This window comes from Cylas formicarius, unplaced genomic scaffold (assembly GCF_029955315.1).
Source record: "Cylas formicarius isolate icCylForm1 unplaced genomic scaffold, icCylForm1.1 PGA_scaffold_8__14_contigs__length_24414737, whole genome shotgun sequence".
Lineage (NCBI taxonomy): Eukaryota > Metazoa > Arthropoda > Insecta > Coleoptera > Brentidae > Cylas > Cylas formicarius.
In genome coordinates, this window is record NW_026844361.1 from 304,423 (window position 1) to 323,012 (window position 18,590).

The following is an 18,590-nucleotide window of genomic DNA, read 5'->3' on the forward strand; positions in this document are numbered from 1 at the left end:
TGACCACCCTGTATAATATATTTTCGATATAGATCGGTCAAAACATTATATGTCCATTATAATTCGCAATTTTGTTAATAACTACTCTAAATTTCGCATGCTATGTAAAATACTCAAAATCAAGCCTGTAATTAGAATTAAAAAAAAAAGTTGGTTACTGTTACAACGCAATACGCTTTATACAAAAAATTCTGTAATATACTTAGGATCAAACACATTTTGTGTATAAGTTTTTTCGTCAGTGTAGTACTTATTGAGATAAGGTATAGGGGCATCATAAGTGAACCACCCTATACCGGAAGTCGCAGTATATTTGTCGTCCGGATTTCAAACCTTGTGGGACGATGCAAAGTTGGCCAGAACGTCCATAACGGGTTAATAAAAATTGAAATAAAAGAATAAATGACCGAATAAGTCTACAAAATTAATATGTAGGTTGTCCCCTTCGAAACTAATTGACTTTTCATGCGTTTTATGAGAATTAACTGTCATTTTTAGGTTACAAAAAAAGAAGGGATGTGACACCGTTGTACACAAAGAACGGCTCCCGTTGTCGCCAGCAGTCGTTATCAGTTCAGAGGGCATCGTATAAAACGGTCAGCCTGACCACTTATCAAACAGTTGTTGTTAGTGCCTACGACCAGGATGGGCGAAAGTGGTGGACAGGGGCGTCGCAGATTCCACTTGGTCCTGGGTTGCATACTTGCGGTTACGGCCTTGGCCACGGATACGACTTATGCTGCGGAAGGTAGGCACGACTCGCAAATGATTTTTTTTTTCAAATAAAGCACTCTTTTCATTGATGTCAAAAATTTTCGCTATTTTTTTCCAAATAAAAAAGATAATAATAACAACTTTTTTTGATAAATAAAGAGAGTATTACTTTTTTATCTATTTTATATATAAATAAAAATAATATTAACAAAGTTTAAAAAAGTCAGCTTCTTTCTAAAAAAAATTAAATAATTTCTGACAATGAGAGTCTTTCGTTTTTCTCGATTTTTTTTATACATACATATATTTCGAAATGGAAGCAAAAATAAATAAATTATGATTTTTTTTGCAAGTAAAACACTAGTTTTCGTTAGTGTCTAAAATTCTCGCAATTTTTTTCTATTTTTTTTATACATACATTTAGAACTAACTACAAAAAATAAATTATTTCTAAAATAAGTTGTAACTTTGATGAAGAAAATTGTTTTTTTATCATGGTTTCTATCATGCTTATGGATATAGTGGCGTAGCAAATTTAGAAAAATATCACCAGGTACAGGTAACTGATAGCACTACGGGGATGTATTTCCATTTTCTTCTGACTTAATTTGACCTTTGAAGCCTTGAGTTCTGCCGAATTATAACCATATACTTTGTACAGGGCAGTCCGATTATTATGGGATGATAAGTTTTCTCAAAATCTGTTGCAAATATCGAAAAACTATTTGTATTCTCTTATACTTTTAAAATATCATATTACAATACAGGGTGGTATTTTAGTCTACAAGCAGCAACTCATTTTAAATATTAACCATTAATATAAATATTTAAAGAAATGAATTCTGTGGAAAATTCTAGACAAATTTCGTACACCGGGTTAGTAACAAGTACCGAGTGGTAAAATATTTCCAAAACTTCCAAAGCTGGAACCCTAAAATTCAATATATGTGGGCCTTTAAACAAGCAAAATTCAAAAATGCTAATGGCAATGTTGTCAGAGTTCGCGTTCATTTATAATTGTTTTAACCTTGCACTGAGATACTGCAAAAGTTTTCTATGTTCAAAAACTTCCAAAATGCAGAGATGTTAAGAATTTTTTCACTGTTGTTAGCATTTTTTAATTCTTTACATTCAGGACCCTTCGGGATTAAATTTTATCGTTCCAGGTTGGATAGTTTTGAAAATATTTAAGTGTCCTGGTACTTTTTACTTAAAAAGCGGTGTTGCCGGAGCTCGGTAATTAATAGAAACAAAATTTTGAAATTATGCAACAAAAGTATAGTGTTTAAAATAACAATATTGCAACGCGTGACGTAAAAGTTTTTGGCAGTAAAACTGTAAAAAAAATCGAGCACTGCTGAAAGTTCACTATTTTGGCTTGCTGGTGGTTTTTCTGAAAAACAAGTGAACAATGGACAAAATACTAATAGAAAATAAAACAAAATTAAGTTTGTTGGACATTTAGAAAAAAATATATGAAAATTAGATATTTTTATAAAAATGTATATTGTTTTGCAATAATTTTTCACGACAGCCCTAAAAGTTTAAATTTTTCTACTACATAATCATTTAAAACGGCGTGTCTTGTAGATTTTGGTACATCTGGGTATTTTTCAGCACATGTCTAAATGTTTTTATAAAATTTGTTGCACTTTTAGATATTAAACAAATTCTAACAATTTTCTCATTCAAATGTTTTATGTTAATTTTGGGTCACCCCATATTTTTAATTTTTAAATTATCAACACACATCACTAAAATAGATACTATAGAACTTTTTTTGATATTCGTTAGAGATAAACTCATAGGTTAACAAAAAGATTATCCGTTGTACCTTTTACGGGCGAAGGCCGATCGTTTACGTTCGAATTAAAAAGGACATCCGCGAGCATTCTTTGAACCAATCATCTCATCTAATTACCGCTCAAACGAGTCGATTACTTCTAATCATCGCAGGATTAGCCCGAATTAGGTTTTATTTGTCAGTTTAAGAAAGGACTGCTTTTTTCAATAATTAAATTAACAATCTCGAGTCCTTACTATATTCTAAGCATTTTTTCTCTCTCTCTCAGAAAAATTTTCAAAAAATTTTTAGCTTATTTGCAAACTCGACATAACCAAGGTCAGATTTTTCATTAACCATTGTGGATATGTCATTTTCGGCGACATTTTTCTATCCTCCAATGCAACGCAAATACCGACCGATTCATTACATCGGCCACTGACCCTTCAGAAATAGACGCGATTTTATTTGTCCCGTTTTAAGCCCTTTCGACTATACCTGGGGCCGTCTTTTAGATCCACGCCTTTCATTGGGGTGTCGCGGTTTGTCGAAACGTCTCATTGGCTGGACGATGCTATTGGTCCGGTTTAAGGGACACTATTAGTAAAATTAAAATCGATTTTTCTTTCTCCCGAATATCTTTAACGTTAACTTTATGATCATGGTGTAATGCAAGATTTTTTTATGTATAGTACACGTATCTCGAAAACTATAGCCGATACGAAAAAGTTTAAACGGCAAAGGATTGCAGTTTTGTAACCCCAACTCAAAACCGTTTTTAGTTTTTTGAGATTTGACAGCTGGCCATAGATATTCGCCACGTATATATTAATCGTAGCAGAAAATGATAAACACAAAAGCTTTTGGAAATTTTATTCTTATTGAAATGACACTAACTATTTTACCTAACACTTGTTTTTTCTAATGGAATTTGAAATTTCATCTTTATTAAATAGAGAATTTTATTTCCATTATAATTTGAAAAATAAAGTTTTTATGAACATTTTTGTTTATTTTTGTAATTTGAGTTTCAGCTTAACATTGTTCATCTAATAATATATGGCAAAAATTATTACGTAAAATAAGGCGTTGGTAGTATTTATTTAATTTTCATCTTTTTAAAACTGAATTAATTGTCTTTCAGATCGTTAATAAATATTATTAAAAGCCCCATCTACCGCTCTATGGGTTTCCCTGTAAGCTCATAGAGCTTCCCATAAAAAAAACTCTGCATCCAGGAGGGTGGCCGTATAACAGGGGTGTTTCTTGATTTACGTAATTTCTAACTGAATCAAAGCGCTGTGAATTGTTTCATTTGTCCATAAAATCTTGAATCATGAGAATCGTAATAAAATTCTCTATTTAATACGGATAAAATTTTCATTTCCATTAAAAAAAAACAAGTGTAAGGGAAAATAATTTAATTTTAAATAATAAATATTTTTGTGTCTTTTCAATAAGAATAAAATTTTCTGTTACAACTAATATTTACGCAGTTAGGAGCATCGTTTTTTTAGTAGAATTAAGAAAACTGTGATTGTTTGACCATTTAAACTTTATCGTATGTCAAAAATGACAAGTGACAAAGTGACAAGCTAGGAGCGCAACTTATTTTAAATCAAGAAATACACAAAATAAAAATAAATTGACGAAACCGCCCGATGCAGGGCCGGCTCTGAAACCTGACCCGCTCTCTACAAATAAAAAATGCCTCGAAAACATAAATTACACACGACGAAAGGTATATTTATCCAGTTTTGCCTTTTTTAAAATACCCAGTGTGTCATAAAACTACACATGGTGCTGCGACTGCGTTTGTCGCCGCACGTTGCGAACAGATGGCCATTGTTGACTTAATTAACGGTCATAATTATTTTCCTTTAATTAAATCCCAGAAGGTATTGTTAAAAAGTTCACCTCGGAAAAGCATATGCAAAAACCTAGCAATAAGAAATATATAAAAATACCTGGTAATTTCAATTAATGCCGTTTTAATTTTTTTTTAAACTGGTAGTTTGTTGTACAGGGTTTCCGAAGTAAGGTACGAAATAAAGAAAAAAAAATGAAATTGAAAAGTTCCATCTATATTTTTTAATTCTTTATTTTTCATGTTTATATGCATATCATATATTCGATATATATTAACCCATTTTTCTAAAAGGGACCCTTAATTATTTAAATTTGGATTGATTGCTTGTGGAAAAAGGTCTATTGTCATATATTGAGTTGATATTTTGAATGTAAATTACTACAGGGCGAGCACAAATGAAATACAAAAATTAAATTATAAAAAAACGTAGGTCATTTTTTTTAACGCGATACGCCATATTTTAATAATTTGGTTCGATTCGCCATCAACAATTACGGTAACTTTGTATAATGAAATTTCTATTTTCCGAATTTAATTTAAAAAATTTCTATTATAATAATATTTTATTTAATTATTTTTAAAAATCACGTTCAAGTTTTCCAAAAATGTTTTTATTCTTTTTTGCGGATATTCTGTTGTACCTAAAGCGATAATTTTGTTACTTTCAATATAAAAATGATAGAGATGCGATCTTTCAAAAAAAAAATTAATTAAATCTGTATATCAACCATCTACTTTTCTACTAACCAAACTTAACAACCGCATTATGACAATAGGAAAATGTTAAATTGTCAATTATTTCGGAAACTATTAATGCCAAAAAATTGACTTCACATTTTTTATACTTTACTATTTGCTCTCCGTAGAATTCATCAAATATTAAATAATTTATTCTCCCTTATAGGAATAATTGTTAATTTTTTTAGGGGCCGCAAATGTCATTTTTGATACAAAATTGATCGAAAACGGTTACATTTAGGTATAGAACCTTATAAACGAAATATATTAACAATTTATTATTATTTTTACAAAAAATAATGTGCACAGGAAAACCTATTATGTATATTGGTATACAGATGTCCAGTACATTTACAGTTATTGCTGTTAAGCAAAATGCTGTCCAAATCTAAATCGTAACATTTTCGGGTAAACTGTTCCAGTGATCGAAAGTCCAGTTATTTATACAATGTAGGCGATGTGATGTCCTGAATTGTTTTTTTCTTATTTTAAATCAACAAGTAACCTGGTATTTAATCCATATGAACGTAACCCCCTGTATATATGAAAAATTAAAATTCTACCACTTTGGTTTTCCAAAGATGTAAAAGATGTACCACAATTGCGGTTTCTGTCAATAATTGACAATGACAATTGAAAATTGCTGTGAGGAAAGGCATTTTGTTTGGCAAGTCCGTTCAATTTTTATTTCACCACCAGATTTTTGCGGACTTTATTTGGCTTTGCTTTCACGCAACTCTTTCGCGATATCCGGCACTTAATTTTAGCCCCGTATCTAAGCCAAAAACCGAAAACAGATTAGCAGATTTTTTTTTTGAAAAATACTTTCGCATTAACATTGTATCTTGAACTTGAGATAGCCGAGGTGACCGGCGGGTCAGAAAAACAATCCGGATAATGAGTTGTGTACCCTTATCAAACGCTATTAGTTTTTTTAATATATAAATACTTATTTTCAAAAATATCGTTGGCGAAATTGATTTTTTTAAAATACCGGTTAGAGGTAATACCCGCGTTGCGTTGGATTAATTTTTCTTCTCTGCCTTTTTCTTCGATTCGTTTTCTTATCGCTGATAAGCGTGTTAAAACGTATAAGTTTGTTGTTTAATTTTTGAAGATTTTATTTCTTTTTAAGCAAACAATAGCTTTTATTATTATCAAAGATTATAAAAACTTCGACAGTAAGTTCGGAATCGTTTTTTTTTCGATATGGCGGAAAAACATTTAGTTATAGACATGGGGAAAGGTGAATTCTTTTTTCTGTCGGTGTCTAGCGACAATAAAATGTACGCATCGAGCCAAAAGCCATTATCCACTTGAAATAATTTATATAATCTACGGCCACAACTGATCTTAATAGGGTAAAACGGATAGGAATCGCTCTCCAAACTGACTAACGCATTTTTGAAGGTACCGAGTGATACCTCGTTAAAGCTATTTACAAAAAAAAAAACGTTTGGTCTAGAGAGAGACAAAGTGGAGATTAACAACCTTCCCGCATTTTAGACACCTTTTTTTCATTGTTCTCGAATTAAAAGTCACTCAGAGCTGCTTTTTATCCACAACGTTTTTCCGTACGATAATACATTTCTCGTCGCCAAATTTTTTAATGTATAGCGTCGGTAGTTAATAAATCGAACGTGCTTGCCAATCGTGCCCTTGGCGTCCTCATAGCTGAAATGAAAGTAGTTTCATCGTTGCTTTGTACCTGCTGCTTGCATGTTGCGGGAAAAAAACACAGACTGATAACTATTATTAAGCTTTCTATTCCCGACAATTTCCCCAAGAAAATGATTCCGAAAGCAACCCCACGCTGTGCCTTACAGTCTAGAACATCACTGATCACATGTAAAAAGGCTACAAGCCAGATGCGTCAGTTTACTAGTTTATAGCATAGAAATCCATAGCATCCATAGAACCAATATCATCCTAGACAATGCTCATGTAACTCCTTCAGCTCCACTTAACTCAAACAGCAGATACAGGGTAGAATGAAAATCAGTTTCAATTGTGCTCTGAATAACGGGATGAAAGAAGAAAGATCTATATATTTTCTAATCCAGAACATTCATTATTTCCAGAACAATGCAAAGCGGGATGCAAAGGAGGTAACACCCACTTATCTTAGCCTTCAACGGCTAACCTAACCCCATTTATATTTCGCAGCGTCGCATACATTTAAATACGCAGCGGGAACCACTTACAAATATGATTACGACGGCACGATCGAAGTCAGCCTATCGTCGGCCGAAGGCCAATCGACCAGCACCGAAGTGAAGGCTCAGGTGCTGCTGACGCAACAAGCCAACTGTAACCAGGTGCTCAAGCTCGAAAACGTCCAAGTGTTGGATTCCAAGGGGAAGGTACGACCTTAAGTCCGAAAGGGTTGATAGCACCGTCACTCCTCGTTTGTAGAAACAGGGATCTATCCCGGATATAGAGCGGCCGATCCGCCTTAACGTCAACGACGGCGTCATCGATGACGTCATCTGCGTCGAGCAGGGCGACAACCAGAACTCAATCAACGTCAAGCGCGCCATCGCGTCCTTATTCCAGGCTTCGCTCAAATCCAGCTACGAGACGGATGTTTTCGGCCGATGCCCCAACGAAATTTCCTCCCACAAAGAGGGCAACGTCTTGGTCATCCAGAAAGCCAGGAACCTCAACAAATGCTCTTACCGGTAATGCGTCGTGAAAGATGGAAAGAAGATTCCATCAGGTAGCTTTCGTTTTCAGAGAGCACATCCAACAGGATTTCCTGGCAACCGCGTTCGACCTCAATAGCGAGGTCAAATCGAGCCCGATTTTGAACGGCAACTATCGCGCCAAACTTAGAATCAAGAACGGCATCTTAGACCAAGCGACCGTCACCGAAAACTATCTGTATGTGCCATTCTCCGTCGGCGATAACGGCGCCAAGGCGCAGGTCACAAGCAAGCTTCAGCTGACCGGACAGTCGAAGGACAGCGTCAAAGCGGCATGCAACAAACCTAGGTACGATCTTGCGTTAGTTGTTTATTCGTATTCATTTGTATCCATATATATATATATATATATATATATATATATATATATATATATATATATATATATATATATATATATATATAAATAATTAAACAAGAAATGAAGGTTCAGATATGGAAAAATGCCCTCTATTAATGGATTATGAGACAAAAATTCATTAATTCAATAAAAACCGTGGCTGAATAGATAACTTCTAGTAGACAGTTTAAATTTCCTAACAAAGATGCGTGTGTCGTAGCAGTCCAACGTGGACCTCGAGAGGGTTGTAGTAAATAAATAGTGAAGGCAGGGTCAGTATTTTAACGTTAATAAGCGGCTCACGACAATGAGTTCGATGAGATGCAGGATGCGAACCGCAGTCTTCTGCCTAGTCAAAATCCCATGAATTACCCCAATGAAGCACACCATTAGTCAAATGGCTATGAAAAGTACACAGTCTTTAAAGTTGTCCGAGAAACTTATTTTTTAGATGTCTTAGTACAAATATCGTTTTCTGTTTTTTTAATACTGTGAGCATAATGGTTTCTATCAATGTCATTCACCTTCAATGTTATTGCCAGTTGGTGTTGGGAAGCTTTTGAAGCCGGCTAACATTGGAACGGTTGGAACTAAGAGGTACAAGTTTTTCTCCGTATTAATGCTAGGCGATGTGCAGCGGCTCGCAAAATATTGAAGCGGTCAGATAGGGTCTATTTGTGGGTTTTGAAAGCGAAAATCAGTATAAAACAAAGCAAATGTTGCGAAGTATTAAAAAAAATGAATTTTTTTTCGGGACCCAATAAAGTTCGAAAATTAGGTCCGATCCAAAAAAAATTTCGAACCAGAATAGGTGCGAGCTTCGAGGATATAACTCAAAGTTATTTTTAATTTTTACTTCTGGATTCCTGCTGCGTCGGTTTTTGTTGAGTCGAATTAGCTAACATTTCGCCAATCATCCTGTTGCCCTTTTCAGAGTTTGATTTGACACCGTCTCGGATGACTGATTCCCATATTGGTAACACGTAAAGACTTCAGACACCCTTAAGATTGTTAAGTTGCATATGGATCTCTATAGATTCTCGGATTTTTCGTTGGTAGATGAATTGATTACATACAAGGATTTAAATGTTATCCAATAAAATTTTATGTCCGGTTTCGTGATTGTGTTCCGCAACTGCTGATGAGTTTATTTGTCTTAGTCTTAAGGCTCTCATGTTGTGATGGATACGCTTAGTAATATATGGAGTGCTTCTCAGTAACCACAGTTACTTTAACAATCACAATCACAGATCTTAATGATTTAGTGAGAGACTTGGGTTTACCTAAGGATCTTTCAGAAATTTTAGCATCTAGACTTTTACTGGTATAAGACGCTAAAATCTCATATCATTCGACGCGCGAGAGAAGATTTTAACTGTTGTTTGAGATCTTGTTATTTAATTTAGACTTTTTAAGTCGGTTTTTGTTCTTCAACTAATGAAAATAAGGTTTAAATCAACCGAGATTTTCATTTATCAACTCTTTTGATGTTGATATAAACCTTTTGCGAAATCAACTTCTATATCATCTGCTCCTTTCAGATCGATCATATTCGAAAACCCCCACCCGATAACCGCCCCGAGCAGCAACGCAAAAACTGTGTTCGACGCGGTTAAAAAAGCGGCGGAAACCGTCGGCGACGTGGTCGGCGAGAACACCGCCCAGGAGTTCGTCAACGTGGTGAAGACGGTGCGCACGGCGAAGAAGGTCGACATCCTAACCGCTTACAATCAGATCAAGACGGGTGCGGGTCTCCAGAATAAAGAAACCGGCAAACGTCTGTATCTTGACGCGGTATTGCGAGCCGGTAACGCCGACGCCGTCGAGGCCGTCATCGAGCTCCTCACCCAGAACGAACTTGACGTCGTGGAACAACAACTGGCCTACGTCGGGCTGAGCTTCGTGCGCCATGCAAGCGAGGACTCGCTCAACACCGCCATCAAGCTTCTGGACGCTCCGAAATTGCCCCGCGTCGCTTACCTTGGGGTCGGCAACTTGGCCGCCAAATTTTGCCGCCAGCATCCGTGTCATGACGTGCCCGCGGTCAAAGCTCTGTCAGACAAGCTCCTTTCCAAAGTGGCCGCCAAGGCGAACAAGAGGGAGAAGGAAAACGACATCGTCTACGCGATCAAAGCGATCGGCAACCTGCACCACCTCAACGATAATGTCATCCAAAAATTGGCGAATATCGCGCAGGATAAATCGGCAGCCAACAGGATAAGGGTGGCCGCGTTGGAGGCTTACCTGGCGGACGGGTGCAAGGACAAGCTGAGGGATAGTGCGTTGCAGATTTTGATGGACATCCAGCAGGATTCGGAGATCAGAATCAAGGCCTACTTGGCTCTCGCTCAATGCCCCAACGCCAAAATCGGAAGCGCTATCAAATCGCTATTGGAAAAAGAACCCAGCATCCAGGTGGGCGGCTTCATAGCGTCCCATATAAGGAATATCCGTTCGTCTGCGAGTCCAGACAAAGTGCTCGCGAAGCAGTACCTCGGCTTCGTCATCCCCAAGCGGTTCCCCATCGACCCTCGCAAGTGGTCCTTCAACAGCGAGTTCTCTTACGCGGTGGACACCCTCGGTCTGGCCGCCACCACCGAAACGAACGTGATTTACTCGCAAAACTCCTGGCTGCCCAGGTCATCTAGTCTGAACCTCACGGCGGAAATCTTCGGCCACAACTTCAACTTCCTTGAAATCGAGACGAGACAAGAAAATCTGGACAAGTTGTTCGAACATTATCTGGGACCGAAAGGTATCCTCAGGAGCTCCTCGTTGAGGAACCTGGTGGGCCGGGGCAAGGAGCAGTACGAGAAGATCGCGGAGTACCTAGAAAACAAGCTCAAGGAGGAATCGAAGAGGAATAAGCGCGACGTCAGCGACGCCGAGATCAAAGACATCGCAGAAAAAATCAAAATCAGGACGAACGAGTTGAACAAGGACCTCGACCTAGATGTCAGCCTAAAGGTTTTGGGGTCCGAGGTGGAGTTCTGGAATATTTACAGCACCGACAAGCTCACCCCCGAAGCCATCATCGATAAAATCGTGGACGCGTTGAACAAGGGCCTGGACGAGCTGAAGAGCTTCCAGCACACAATCCGCTCCAACTTATTGTTCCTCGACGCCGAGATCGACTATCCGACGTCTCTGGGCTTCCCCCTGCGCTTGGCTGTGGAAGGTACCGCGAGTACTCAAATCAAAGCCCAAGGCAACATCAACCTGCGCCAGCTCTTGCGCACGCCCAAAGGCAGCAGCGTCAAGGTCAAACTAATCCCAAGCACCAACGTTCAGGTGTCCGGCAGGCTGACTCTCGACGCGCTAACACTCGAAAATGGATTAAAGGTTGTTTCCACTCTGTACTCGTCTTCAGGAGCGGACCTGTCCCTGTCGTGGCCCGACCAAGGCAGCGGCTTCGACCTCAAGCTCGGTTTGCCCGTACAAGAACAGAAACTGATCTCGGTCAACCACGAGATCGTTTTCCACACCAGAGAACAGAGCGGAGCGGAGAATAACTTGCCGTTGAAGTTCACGCAAGTGAAAGACTTCTCGATCTGTCTCGACCAGCTGAGTCCGTTCATAGGGTTGACGATTTGCGCGGAAGTCAATGGACCGAATCTGGGCGGTCAGCAGATACCCATCTTACCTTTCCCGTTGGCCGGGGATGCCAAGATCGCCGTCACCGTAGAGAACGATGACGTGTTCGAATACCACATAAAGGAAATCGTGAAGGAACCTCCGACGCACGCTGATATCATCCTCGAAACCATCGGCAAAGACCAAAAGAGGAAAGTGGCTCTGGAACTGACGGCGGAATATTCCCCCGAAAAGTTTCTCAAGGCGGTTTTCAGCTCTCCTATCAAGTCCGCTTCCGCTGAAGCTAGGATCGTATCGACCAACGTGGAAAAGTCGATACTGGTACGCGTCACCCACGACAAGGATGAGTTCTCGGGGAAGTTGGGCGTCGGTATCTCGGGGACGCCGGAGAGGAGCGCGTACAGGCCCATCCTCGAGTACAAAACTCCCGATGGCAGTCAGCCGTTGCCGGTTAATGTGGAGGGTCAGATAATTGCGGAAACGGACGGCGGCAACGTCAAATACATCTTCGACAACGTTAGGCTGGTGACCGCGGACAAGACGGTCAGCGTCAACGGCAATATTGGCAAAGAGGGCGGGGCGATTTTCGGCGACCTGACCGTCTCTGACGGCGTCAATTCGGCCGCGTTCAAAGGTCGTCTCCAAGCAACCAGCGAACAATTCAAGTTCAACGTCGAGCTCCAGAACAGTTTTAACAGCAACGCGAACTTTAACCTCAAGGGCGAGCTGAAGAAGCTGCCTAACGAGCTGGACAGCTCGATCCGGCTCGTCCACGGTCCGGACCTGAGCTCTAAGACGAATATCCTGACCATAACCAACAGCTTCCTGAAAAAGTACAACTCGGTGGACGACTTTAAGATCGAGACCAAGAACAAGCTCACTTACCCGCTGTTTGGCGTCAGCGGCAAACTGGAGTTCGAGCAGACCCCGAAGAGCCTCGACTACGACATCAGTGTCGAGTATGGTGACTTGAAACTCGGTTCCGAGTTGGAGGCCAACGTCAATAAGAAAACGAAGGGTGACTACGAGATCGAATTCGAAGTGTGGGGCCTGGACAACAAGTTGGAAATCAAGTCGAGGCGCCAAGTGTTGTCCGCTGAGGAGAGCAAGATCAGTCACACCCTGCAGCTGAATGACAAGAAAATCGAGGTCGACGGTAAAGTGAGGCATGTCGTGAGGCCCCAACACATCGACATTGGAGCCGAAGTCACCCTGAAACTGCCAACACACAGCACTCCCATCAAGGTCAGCCATGGTCTCAAAGTGAACGCATTGGAGTTGGACGCACACCAGAAGATCACTTCCGGCAGCGACATCATCGTTGATGGGTTCCTAAAGGCCAATAAGGACGGCGACGCAAACGGCAGCCTAAAAGTGAACGTCAAAGACGTGGTTACGATTAACGGGCAAGTGAAATCGCAGAAAGGAGTCGGATCAGGCGACATTTTGGTCGATTTGCGCGGCAAGCGACAAATCAAAGCGGACGCCACGTTCAAGATTCAGCTGCCGAATACGTTCGGGCTTACTGCGAACCTTTATCCGTCCTACGGCAAGGATAAAAACCTGAAACTGTCAGTGATTACGCAAACCAAGCTGTCGGAAACCGACTTGGATACCAGCAATAACCTTGATTTCTTCGGCAGCAAGCTGGAGGTCAACGCGAAACTGTCGAAGACTGGCGACGAGAGGACCGGCAAGGCGAGCGGAGAAATCGACGTTACGCTGCCGAGCGAGCAGTATTTCTTATCCAAGTTCAATTGCGAGCACAAAGCCGCCAATGACTTGCTCGACGGCCACACTCAGGGCAGTCTCGAGTACAGGAAAAACAAAAACTCTCCGGGCAGAAAGGTCAGCCTGAAATCGAACTGGAGGAACACCAACCCCAAGGAGGGTATTCTGGACGTAGACGGTACTTTGTCGGCGGACGACAGCAACGGTCAAAACATCAACGCCGACGTTTCGCTGAAGAGGCTGCCGAAAGGCGACACCCTCCAGATTCAATTCGACACCAAAATCTACGGCAGTATGCTCAAAAACCCGTTGGAAAGCAGCTTCACGGGCCACGTCGACAAAACTTCCGGAAACTATGAGACGAAAGCAAGTTACGGCGCTGCCAACGCGTTAGACGTCAAAGGTCGACTTGACTTGGGAGGCGGGGCCAAACCCCTATCGGGCAGCTTCAACCTGGATCTGAAGTCGGAGAGTAATCTGGTGAAATCGACCAAGGTCGAGTTGTCCGGCTCACTGACTAAACCGGAAAACCCTGCCAATCAAGTGCTAGTGCAGGGCACAGCCAATATTTTCGCCGATACCCAAGCCCTGGTCGCGAAAGTTAATAGCGATCTGACGATCAGGGCAAGTCCCAAGACCGGCGAACTGAAACTTAACATAGGCAAGAGCGATCCGATCGCAATCGAAGCCAGTTACGGCGTCGACGACAAGAACGAAGAGTTGAGGGGCGGCGTCAGCGTTAAATACGGCGACGGGAAAGTGGTGAAGATTGAAGGAGACCTCTCGAGGAGTGCCGACCACCGCTACAAGCTCAGAACTGTCTTGCAGACCCCGGTCGAAGGCTACAAGAACGCCGAATTGAACGTCGAGACCAAGAGGTCGCCTGATCACAAGGAAATCAACAGCCTGGCTCGGTTGAGCGTCGAAGGCAAGGAGTTCAAGTTGACCACGGACCTTGTGATCAGCGATCTCGCGCCAGTGATCGACATCAAGTTTCTTACGCCCGAAGGCAAGAGAAGCGAGGTGTACCTGAAAGTGAACCGCGTCAGCGAGAAGCAGTTCGGAGGAGAAGTCAAACTGCTCGACGAGACCTTCAAGCAGCTGAAACTGGACGCGGATCTGGACGTCAATGTGGGCAATATCGAGCATTTCGTCATCAAAGGACACCTCCATTCTCCAACGCTGAAAGTGAACAAAGCAGCGTTCGAATTCAAGAACAAAGGTGCGGGAAAAATCGAAATCAATATCAAGCAGGCGGACAAAAACTACGTCTCGGGCAGCACAGATTATAGAACAAGGGATGAAAACGGCAAATACATAGCCGAAGGTTCAGGCACTTTCAAAGTGGGCGAGGAGACCAAGTCGGGCAACTTCAAGTACATCATGCAACATCTCACGCCCGAGAAGAACAGCGAGCTCGGTTCCGAGGTGTCTTTTGACCTGGTACTGGGCAACAGGGCAGTGGACGCTGACTTTAAGATTTCCAACAAGCAGTTCCGCGCGCAGACGTCTTACTGTGAGGAGAAGAAAGAGTGCGCCTCCGTCGAAATCGACAACAAGATCAACGTGAACGACGTCGAAAACTTTGACAGTGTGCTGGAAATCAACCTGGACCTGCGCAAACTGGGCCTGTCCCACGAGTTCGGCCTGAAGTCGGAAACCAGCAGGAAGGGTTGGATAGTAGATCACACCGTCGACGCCCATTTCGAAAACAAGGAGAACAGCAAATACCAGTACAGTTTCTATATTCATCCGAAAGAATCGGGAGTGACCTTGACCACTCCCAAGCGCATAGTCTCTTTGGAAGGTAAATTCGACTACCCCCATAACATCAGGGAGGGTGGGAGAGGCGAGGGCGAGGTCGCCTTTTTCATCGACAAGAAGAACAACCCTAACAAGAAAACCGCATTGACTTGGTTCGTGGAGGTTGATCCTAAGGGGAAAATTGCCGGAGAAACCAAGTTCACCCACCAAGGACTGCCAAAGGTAATCACGGTACTTTAGGCAATGTTGACGTTTACTGTTTTTAATTTTACAGCCTCTGCTTGCGTCCTTTGTGGCTACGAGGGTTGGTGACCCGTACAATGGCAAATTGGAAATTGTAGGAGAGTTGGATGTCTTCGCCAAAGCCGACCAGAAGATTGTGACGACTTACACCAGGCAAATGGAAATAGACGACGCGAGAACTAAGGGAACCGCTAAACTGCACCTGAATATTAAGAGTCAGGGACTGGGCATTAACATCGACGGGTCGGAAATCCTGAGAGGCGACAAGGTCGGCAAAGTGTTGACTTACGAAAGCAAACTCAGGTACAAGGTCGGAAAGTCCGACTACGACAACGTCCTTTCCGGTAAATGGGCGCCGAACGAAATCAGCGGCCAGCTGAAACTGTGGAACGTCAACCTCATAAAAGCCGTTCATAAGCTGCGCGTCAAAGACCAAGACCACATCGTGGACTCCGAGGTGTCGTCGTACAGGAACGATCCCCTGGTCAGCCGCTTGGAGGTCAAGAATTTCAATACTTTGACCTACAGCTTAGGATTTAAGAGTAAGGGAAAGCAGTAAGCAAGTGAGTAACATGGATGAAGTTTCATTTTCGTTCGCAGAAACGCCCACCAAAAAGCTGCAGCTCAACGCGGGTCTGATACCGAGCCAAATAGCGGACGTTCGTTCCGACTACCTCGACGGAAATACCAAGACGAACCTGTTCCACGCAACCGTCAAACTCGACGACGCCGACTTCCTCAAGTCCGACTTTAATGTCGAGTCGAAAGAAATCGAAAAGGTTCTGGCGAGACTGAAGGAAATCGCCTCCACTTACGCCAAAGAAGCTGAAAGCGTAGTTAAACAGTTAGGTCAGAGCGCCGCCAAAGAACTGGAACAGTTGAAGGCACTGACCAAGAAGGCAACGCCCAACCTGCAACCGCTGAAGAATTTCTACGTGAAAGAACTGCAAGAGGTGAAGGACGAAATCTTGAACGATAAGAGTATTAAGGAGCTGGGCGAAGCGGTGACTAAAGTGCTGGGCACCGCCATCTCGGCGGCGTCGGAGATCATCGAACAAATCAGCGCGCTGGTTGAGAAGATAGCGCAGACGGTGCAAAACGCGTTCGTAGGTGTAGTGGACTCCATCGAGAAGGAACTCTTGCCGCAGCTCGAACAGATTGCGTCGAGGGTGGCGGCGGCCGCTAAAGATATACTCGATCTCCAATTGGACATCGTCCTCTCGGTGTTCACCAAACTGGCCCAAGTAATTGAGCAATACAAGCCGGAACTGAAGGAACTAGCTGCGACGTTCGGCGAATTGGGACGCGATGTCGGCAGATTTCTGCAAGCGTCGTTAGAGAACCTGCTGGAGACCGCCAAAGGGCTGTATCGTAGGATTGCGAGCGAGATCAACGCGTCTCCCGTCTTCGACGAGCTCAAAGCCCAATATCAACTGGTTAGTACCTGAAATTAATTTCTTCTCAGGAAAACCCATTTTTTATGTTAGGGGAACTATTGAATTAACACTTTCGCTTTCATGTGTGGAATCTTCAGCGTCCAGTTTGAAGATGCTCTATATTCATTTATTTTCAATAGACAAGAATTGTTACCTTATAAGGCGATATTTCTGATCACTGATCTTCGTTCTCTTTAGAACCGTTTACAATCTTTTGGATTCCTCCTGCGTCAGTTGATGATGAATCCATCTAGCTGACGGTACGTGTATCAGAACTTAACTGAAAGTGATCTTACCAGTTTCAGTCGGTGGCCTTCTCGTCTACGCGAAGGCCTGTTAATTTTTTGAAGAAACGCCTACAGACTCAAATCTTCTATTGGTTGAGTTAAGCTCTGAAGAAGCTTGGCGAAACGTCAGCTAGTTCGATCAATCAACAACCGAGTAGCAGAAGATATGTAAAATGTGTTACAGTAGCCCCTGTAGATGTTTCTTTGAATTGAGTCGGATTCGGATTTTTCGTATGGATGTCCTCAACTGATAGGCTCTTCGCGCCAAGAACATCATGCGTAGAACCGTTCAAGCGCCTTAAAATAATGTCTTTTTCATGTTTATGTTTTTCTCAATTATAACACAAACATCGAAAACGAATCGACTTTCGTTAAGTCGGTGCATATCGAAAAAATATTTTTTGTTCTCTGTTCCTGATTCTCTGTTCTCCGTAACGGAAAATCGGGAAGTTTTTTGAAGCCGGGTCAGATTTCAACGGTTGGAATTATTATGGGCTTCAAATTTTTCTTCGCAAAAAGTGTTTTTTTTTTCCAAAACCGTATATATAGTTCAGACAAACTGTCTTAGTTATGGGCAAAAAACTGAAAATTACCATTTATCGGAGTAAATCATTGGCCGTAACCGCTGAACCGTGGCAAACGGCGCCATTTGGCTTGAACGTTCTTTTAGGCTACGTTAAGAGCTACAATTTCCGCATTTACCATTTTAGTCTATCATACAGGGTGCGCGTGATACGAGTTAGAAAGCGAATTATTTACGCTTTTCGTCTATTATAGTGGCTGCTTGCAAAATATTGATTCGTTTGTGATAGTGCAGCATGGTGTTTAAGTGATACAAGTCGAATAAAAAATCCGTCCACGAATTTCGTGCAAGTGCAGGTGCAAGGTCATAACGCTATATATTTAAAAAAATATAAATACAGCAAGGCGATTGGTAGAACTATAACGCAGGCGCATAATACAACCGAGAAAACTTGCCTCTATGTTGTCAATAGTTTCGTGAAATTAACTTGCTAGAACTTCCGTTTTCCAGGTTGACAACCTGTCACCTACAACTCCCAATACTTGGGTTTTTAAATATACGAAAACGAAAAACATAATTTTTTTAGAGGCCGAAACACTTCAAGACAAAAAAACAATATACTTCTGCGGCTTTCTCTCCATTTTAAAAAAGCGAAAAAAATGAATCAGCGAAAAATTTAAATTTTCAGTCAAATTTATTACGCTAGTTTGTGCTACGGTTCAAATAATTTTTCTAAAATTATTAAAAACAAATCTCAAATTTCGGGGTACAACTAAAAACAACCATAGCAATTTGTCAATGAGAGTGGGAAACGTAACCAGTATATCATTTAAGAAGCTGTTGAAAATTTTAGAATCTAATA

The 18,590-nt window shown here is 41.5% G+C and overlaps 1 protein-coding gene across 1 annotated transcript in view; it reads left to right on the plus strand.

The window, feature by feature from the left end:
- The first annotated feature begins 580 nt into the window (after nucleotides 1–580).
- The window catches only part of LOC132706758 (apolipophorins), a 34,476-nt gene continuing 16,466 nt past the window's right edge, over nucleotides 581–18,590 (plus strand). The window contains exons 1-8 of the mRNA XM_060678267.1: nucleotides 581–748; nucleotides 7,187–7,213; nucleotides 7,272–7,468; nucleotides 7,521–7,786; nucleotides 7,842–8,099; nucleotides 9,692–15,461; nucleotides 15,514–16,024; nucleotides 16,083–16,918. Of these exons, the coding sequence (XP_060534250.1) occupies nucleotides 646–748; nucleotides 7,187–7,213; nucleotides 7,272–7,468; nucleotides 7,521–7,786; nucleotides 7,842–8,099; nucleotides 9,692–15,461; nucleotides 15,514–16,024; nucleotides 16,083–16,918 (7,968 nt within the window). The 5' untranslated portion in view covers nucleotides 581–645. The remainder of the gene's footprint in view (nucleotides 749–7,186; nucleotides 7,214–7,271; nucleotides 7,469–7,520; nucleotides 7,787–7,841; nucleotides 8,100–9,691; nucleotides 15,462–15,513; nucleotides 16,025–16,082; nucleotides 16,919–18,590) is intronic.